Below are 7,872 nucleotides of genomic sequence, written 5' to 3'. Positions count from 1 at the left end.
GTGGGTGGAGGCCTGGCAAGGAGAAAACTTCTGTCTTGATTTCATCGAGTGACAGCTTTTGTCAAGACCCTTGAGAAAAAATACTTGACAAGCAAGCCCTTGTGAGCAGCTCCTGCACAAACATGGCCACGGTGCTTTCACGGGGCAGGCAAAGTGAGCGCACCTCTCCTGTGCCGCGCTACAGGCTGACGCTCCATGAGCAGGCAGCTGTCGATGGGGATTTACGAGACCAACAAAGAACGCGCCGCATTACGTCAGGATAAACAGAGATCTACTTACAGCAGAGCCTACTAACCCGAGATGCAAGCAGCAAGACCCAACAACGTTCCACTAAGAGCAGTGTTGTGCCAACTGTACCAAGAGCTCCGATGAGCTATGCCTCGCTTCTTTATTTTTTCTCCAAGAAACTGCAGGTACCCAGATCTGAGAATGCAGTTCTTGAGTACGTCTTTCAAAAATAACAAAGAAAAGTTGGAAGGTGTTTGCTCCTACCTAGATATAGCTAGAGCAAGTCTTCAGAGAGACAGGAGATTTGAAACTGAGCTGTCCCTCCATTCATCCCTGGAAGCGTGTTAACATGCCTAACAACAAGCTAAGCAAAAGCTCATATCCTCCAATGATCAGAGGACTAATGTCTGCAAGTTCTGCCAGAGCCAAGAGCCAGCCAAAGCAAGCCTCCAAAGCTGTTAATATTTAATGTGGAAAGAGCACAGGGCCTCTCAGGCTTGTTCTCAATATCGCCATCAGCCAAGCATCGAAACCACCAGAGGAAACCTAAGTGTAAACAACACCACAGCACAGGCTAGCCTTAAATTACACACAGAAATTGATGTGGCACTTCATTTTCTGCCCTCATGCAGCTGTACACCTGGTGTTAGATGTGCAACCCAGCAGGAAGCTTCTACTTCAGAAAACATCATCATAATCTAAGCACAGGAACAGTTGAAAAAGAAGCAATTCATTGCGCAGAGAGGATTACATTAAGGGACAATGCTCATGGCTCCCGGCTTTTCTGACAAAGAATGTGTGCAAGTACAATCTTTCTTGTCACTTCTAGCTGGCAGATAATGGACAAATGCTGTCACATGTACATCACGTCCCAGGTCATCAGGCACGTGCTGGAGCCTGGGTGGCATATGTGGATACAATACAGACCACGCACACGGTGCCTGCAGGCACACTACTTTGTCCGAAGGAAACGGCATGTTGTACACATTACAAATGCTAAAGTAAAGGCCTGAAGAAAACAAGAAAGTTAGAATTATATATCCACATTGGCCAAGGGAGAGCCAATAAAAATAACAATAATCTGTAAAAGAAGCAAGCACTGAACAAAATCTAAATATCCCTCTTTGAAGCTAACCAAACGGAAAGCTGACATCTCTCTGCCCGAGTACAGTTACTGTATGCACTGACATCTTCAAACCCACTTTTCTGTTCTGAAATCGGTTGTTCATATCGTGCCCTTTCACAGGGCTCCACCGGAGAACATTCCCTTCCCTTGATGGGCACGTACCATGGGACGCCACCTGAAATATCCTCTCAGGCAGCAGGACCTTCTCTAAACCTACGTCACTCCTGGAGCAGGAACTGGTGTCTGACATCCTGCTCTGCACCTGCCCCATGGCAGCAGGTGTCGGACCTCTGGGATCTGATAAATCAGACAACGTTCGAGATACGATGCATACTCTTCCGAGGATAACGGGATGAACGGCAGATTTACAGCCTAAATTACAGCTTTTGTCATTTTGCAATGTGGTATCACAGTTAACTGAATATATTTATATAATTATTTTTTTATATTCACTAGGTCAAGTATTTAGGATGCAAGAATAAAGCTATTTTGCTGCATAGCCAAAAGTTTAAATAAATGGACTCAGGCACAGCCCTATGTGGCTGTCATCTGCCTCTTCTATGATAGGATAAAAAAAGATTTATAATGGTATTAAGTTGTATAACAGTCATTATGGCCTTTGCTAACCATCCTGCTAAAAGAGGGCCACAATGATCTACCTAATTCTCTTCTGTGTCTTTCAGGGACAGTAAGTACACCAGTTTATAGATGAGTGAGAAAAATGTTCAAAGAAAAACTGCAAAGTGAGGACTGGAATCTCTTCATAGAGAGTTTCGGGGCAGCAGTAGATTAAAGCGAGCTTGTAACAACTCATGCTGTCATTGCATCTGATAGGATTTATCTGTCAGATTTGCTCCCTACCAGGACAATACTTACTGTGGTTATACCACAGCTAGAGATTGTAAGAGTCTGTCAATACACCCCAATTTTGGTTTGCCACACTCCTGTTCTTCCTGCGGAACAGCGCTTCACTTAGAGGCTTTACGGTGTCAAAAATGACAGACAACGACCCACAAAATCCTCTTTCTTCACAACGCAGCTTCCTAGCTCGAGTGGCTCACGGGCACACCTGAGCTGCAGTGGCTTTGCACAAGTTTGCTCTGCAGCCAGATGAAAAGCTCAAGGCGAGCGAGTGCCGTGCTGGCCGGGAGGACTCGCCACCACTCTCGCCTTGGCCAGGCCCTTGTGCCACACCAGCACATGAGGCTGCCCATGCAATGTCCCTTCCGAGAGGGAAAAGGGGATGCTGGATACAATGTGAGCCCCCAGACAGCCTGAAGTAAAGGAGAGCTTCCAACACCTCACCTCTGTACTTTTTTTTACTCTTCCATTTGTTTCATTCAATGCTAGTATTTGCAGCAACTTTCACTGGGGTAGGGAGATGTTAAGGGGGTGTTCCCCACTGGAATAATTTTACTCTTGGATGTTTCTGCCCAATTTTGCAGTGGCAGGATAAGATAAAACTCCCCCAAGGAACACACCAGGTGATTACCTATGTGACTTTTCTTCCTCTCTGAACTGCTCGATTTTTTTCATAGCCTTGCTTGAAAAGGAGAACTCACCATTGACATTACCACAAAGGTGATTAAAAAGAACAAAACAACGTACTGGTTATTCAGTAAGTCCTTCCTGAAAGGAAGCTCTGGCAAGTACTCTGCAGATCTGTAAACTTTGGAAATTGAAACTGGCTTATGAGCCTTGTCTTAGAAACCACTTAATTTGCTCCATATTCAAAAACTAATGTCACCATTTGAATGGACACAACACGTACTAGAGAAATCTAACCAAGCATACCACATCGCACAAGCTCAAGTTACAACCAACAAAACCCCCGTGTTTTTCTTGTTGGTATTTCCCTGCCTGTTTTGCAGACCTGGAGGGTGGTTTGAGCTGATAAGCAAGTCCCCCACACCAACTATTACCCTTCCGGCAGTTTGCAAACAGGGATGACTTTTCCCACACTCATGCAGCAACCCCAGGAGGAACCTAATTCCCACCCTTTGTTCAGAATTCTGCTATGTTTCCTTCTTCCCCAGATGTTGGGGGTTTTTATTTATTTCCAGCAGACGGTGACAGACCCACAGAGCTCACACTTGGCCACATGGAGGGAACACTTGCCTGAAGCAAGAGCAGAGGAGACAGGAAGGTCTTACCTGTGCAGTGAAGAAAGCTGGAGTCAGGGATCCCGAAGGAAGCGCGGGGCTGTTGAGGGCGATGGAACCGATGTCGGTGCTGGAGAGAACCATAGGTGGGGCAGAGATTTCCAAGCCTTTGGGTTTTTTAGCCTTTGGGGGAAGAGATGGAGATTTCGCCTTGGAGCCCGAGGAGAGGTTCAGAGGCTCAAGGGAATCTGAGTCGTGGCAACTGGACTCAAAGAAGAGGCTCCTGTGTTCTGCAGGGAGGGGTGAGGTCGGAGACAGAGATGGTGACCTGGAGGAAGATGACGATGGAGATGAAATGCTGGCACTGTTGGGCAGCATTAAGGAAGATATTTTAGCTGATACTGACGAGCTGAGAAAAGCAGAGGCAGCTGCTGTTTCGGAAGTGGAAGGCAACGACACCATGGGCCTCATAACTTGTTTGTCTGTTTTGTTTGTCACAAATCTTATAACAGTTCGAACTTCTTCCAGTGGCGTGCTTCCTTCTGACTTCTCCTCCAGTTTTTCTGTTTTGATTGGCTTGTAAGGGTCTGGCTGGTTCTGCAGAGAGTTGATGGTGAAGGAGGAGTACAGGCCAGAGTGGATATATTCGTTACGGCTTGTGCTTTTCAGTGCTGACAAGCTGTGCTTGTGCTGATCCCTGCTCTCGGAAGGCATCTTACAGTCGCTGTCCTGCAGCAAAAGGCTCTCTCTGCTGATTTCTACAGCATGTGGATCCATTTTTAAAATCTCAGGAAAGGAGACAAACTTGTACACAAATTTTTGTCCGATCACTTTCTTGATGATGTTCTGCAAATACAAAAGCAGATGCTACAAAGATCAGCATTTCAGAGGCACCGAGTACAGCAAACACAAGGGGGTTCAGAAGGGCAGGGGGGCACCGCTCCCTCCTCAAGCTGAGCAGGTCATTTCAGGGAGCTACAGACAGTGCTCGTCCCTGGCTCATTACCCTACCTCTGCTCAGCCAGGGAGAGAAGTTCCCTGCTCTTCATAGTGCCTAACAAAATCACCAATAGAAGGTGACAAAGACCTACTGGTAAGGCTGTTTTCCTCCCACTTCCTCTGATGCAGCTTGGGAATATTTCCTTTCCAGTAAAAACAGTTCTGCTGCCTTGCAGACTCAAGTCATGCCACTGTTCGCATTCTGAACAAAGGCAAACTCCTTAATTTATGCCTCCTAAAAATGACACAAACTACACTGAATATGAAACACTCTCAAGCACCTCAGCCTCCCTGTTCCAATCATTTACCCTCTCTTCCTACCGCTTGCAGAAGGATTGATCCAGGCTGATGGTGACTGTCCTTCCTTCAACTGTCCTGAACTACATCTGTGACAAATACAATCACTTGGAAGGGACTGGAAAAGTACTTGTGTCCTGCTCTGTCACCTCCAGGCGTGCATTAGGCTCAGCATGCTCATGGGTGCAGGCAGGTTTTCATCCATCTAAACTGGCTACTGAAATTAATTATTGAAAAAAATCCCAAACCTCTTGAAGGTGTTTAGTTTTTCCTTCACATTTCCCACAATAAGTGTCCCCTTTATGGGAGGCACTAACTACCTTTGAAATCTTCCATGAGGGCCCTGTTTCCAGTCCTAGCTCCCATCTCAGAGCCCCAGGTACGCTGCCTGCCCCAACACAACGTGCAGTAACCCCGAGGATGTGACGTGAGCTCCTCCACAGGGGCACTTCATGGCACCAAGTGCTGGCCTGGGTGAGGAAAGGGTCTGGAGCAGTCTCCACCCTAAGCCAAGTGCTTTGGAAGAGAAGCAGCAATATTTCCTGAGATTTCCATAGTGATTTCCCTCTTCTTGAAGTCCCTGGTGGAGAGTTTGTCTTTAAGTCACCTCTGAAAAACTTTTTCCAAGAAGCTTCTCTTTAGCACAGCGCGCGTCTGCTGCACCTCCAGCCGATACTCTGCAAATGGACATTCATTTTGCTGTGCATATGAGAATGTGAATATTTACAGTTCTCCTAAAAATGTAATTTGTTTTCAATTCTACCACAGATTCTGAGACCAGCAGAGGAAACATTTGTTAAATTGATTGAAAAGCAAAAACAAGACAGAAAAAGGAATACAAATATCATCCCTATTTATATATGGACAGTACCTACTGCCGGCTGCGCGCAGTGCCTGCACTATGCCTTTTTTGTCACAAAAGCAAGGCTCATTTTGGGGAAGAAGAGTCTGGAGTATCTGAAAACTCTTCTGTCTTTCAGCTGCGCTACTGTGCTCTGTAATTCATCTATCTGAATGCCCTGGGCATTTCATTCAGGAACCTTATCAAATACAAAAATAATCCTACAAAGAGCCCTGGGATGTAGCTTTGCTTCACTGGTCAGGACCTGTGGCACAAATGGAGAAAGTTGCTTCCCAGTTTGGTAACAGAGATATGTAGCAAGGAGGAGAATTAAAACCAGCAAGCTCAGACTAAAGGCAAAACCTACTGTCTAACGTGCCAAACTGTACACAAGTCTACCCACCTGATGGATCCTGCAATGTCTATTTTTGCCCTCCAGAAGTTCAGGACATAGAGTGAGCCCACAGGTTCTCAAGTCTGCATGAGCTTTAAATCCCATGGCTTTGTGCCTGGCCTAGATTTATTTTTTTTTTGTGCTAATTAGGTGAAATGCTAGATGCACGCACTTTTTCTGCACTCTCAATATTAAATTCTTCTTGAAAAAGGCAAACCCACCAAATTACAACATACAGAAAAAACCCACCTCAGCTGGATTTTGTTTTCCTCCTTTAATATATATTTTTAAAATTTAAAATAATACCTCTCCTCTGCTTCTGACAGCTTTGAGTTATTGCTACAGCAAGCACTGGTAACTAAGATCCTACTTGGAAAACGTGACTCCCAGCAGAAAAAGATTACATGTATTTAAGGGTGACACTTCTATACTGGTGCAGGCTTGAAACAGGGCAACATTGCTATAAAAAGCAACTGAGCAGGCTGGTGAGTTTATACTTCCTCTGTTATTATTAAATATAGCTATATTTTAAGAAAGTCTCTCAGTGCAGCTCCTCTGACTCCGTAAGCCTGCAGCAAAGGCCCACTTAACAACATGAAAAGGATTCAAGTGCAGATCCCCCAAGCACTTCACAGGCTTCTCTTAAATGTGGAGCCTGAGGAAATCTCCATCAGTGTGTAACAGAAAATAAGGACACAAATTAATGAAGTGCCTCCAAAACATCACTGACTTTTTTGACTTTTTTTTTTTTTAAATAATTGAAGGTTAAAAGTAGCTTATTTCTACCACCACCTCAGTGATCTGTCAGAATCATTTCAAACTGTGGACAAGGGTTCAAACCAGAGGAGACAGTGACAGGCGTCATGACAAGCAGGGGTTTTCCACCTTCAGTTTGAAAGAGCAAAATCCTTATATTAAGGACTGCATTTGCAGGGAGACTAGACCACTTGCTTGGTAGCAGGACAGTAAGTACAAGCACGCTTTTAGGCCTTTTTTTGTTGTTGTTTGAATTTTCTAGGTAAATTCCCTCCTGAGCAGGCTTGCAATGAAAGGTGGTGGCTGCCAGCCAGGCCTGCAGGGAGCTCGAGGGTTGCGCTGCCAGCGAAGGCGACTGCTGGGCCAGGACAGCTGCTGGGGAGGAGAACTGGGCAACCAGGCCAGGAGCAAGGGCTCCAGTCCAACAGCTTGGGGAAAAAACCAAAAAAAGACTCATCAAGAGACAACACTCTGACATTTAGAAAGAGGCCAGGGAGCTGGGAATGCCCCTCTTCTGTTTTCTTGACTGTTCCTCACTGTAACACTTAATATTTCTCCTCAGCCTGTAAAGCAGCGACTACACCAAACGTGACCACCCCCCACCGAAAAGTGCTTTGAATGGTGCAGAGAGAAGCCAGGCACAGCACAGCCTGCCCTCTTGCCCTACAGCATCAGCCACCCCAGTCAGGGAGCTCAGGCTCCCTCACACCACTTCATTTCCGACTCTCGCTTTACGAGCACCTCCAAACCAAGCCTCACCCAAGTGCTCTGAATCATCAGCTGGAAGGCCTCTCCCCCTGTCCTTCTTCACAGACCAGCGGGCTGAGGTAGATGCCAAAGGCTCAGTGGTCTGGTTCCCCCTGCAGCTTAAACCAGATTATAATGTCCTGGGTTTCTTGTGTCAGCTCTGCACATGCGCTACCACCTGCGGAAGCCCTCCTGAAATACACACAGCCTCAGTGTGCTCCTTTCTACTTTTTTCCCTGTGCACTGGTGCAACTCAGACTTTGCTTCTTCTATCATGTGTTTGTGTTTTAATTTCATCAGTTCTGACTCTTATTCCCTGTTTGAGCTAAGTTGTAACTATACTACCAGAGTAAAACAGGGATTTTCGTGGCTTGGCTCAGAC

The 7,872-nt window shown here is 45.9% G+C and overlaps 1 protein-coding gene across 1 annotated transcript in view; it reads right to left on the bottom strand.

Moving 5' to 3' along the window:
* Window positions 1–7,872, bottom strand: part of ELK3 (ELK3, ETS-domain protein (SRF accessory protein 2)) — a 20,982-nt gene that overhangs the window by 6,308 nt on the left and 6,802 nt on the right. The window contains exon 2 of the mRNA XM_009872960.1: window positions 3,508–4,302. Coding sequence (XP_009871262.1) covers window positions 3,508–4,302 — 795 coding nt within the window. The remainder of the gene's footprint in view (window positions 1–3,507; window positions 4,303–7,872) is intronic.

Source organism: Apaloderma vittatum, unplaced genomic scaffold (genome assembly GCF_000703405.1).
Source record: "Apaloderma vittatum isolate BGI_N311 unplaced genomic scaffold, ASM70340v1 scaffold7737, whole genome shotgun sequence".
In the NCBI taxonomy this organism is placed as follows: Eukaryota; Metazoa; Chordata; class Aves; order Trogoniformes; family Trogonidae; genus Apaloderma; species Apaloderma vittatum.
The sequence above is the reverse complement of the archived record's forward strand: the minus strand, read 5'-3'. Positions and strand labels throughout refer to the sequence as shown.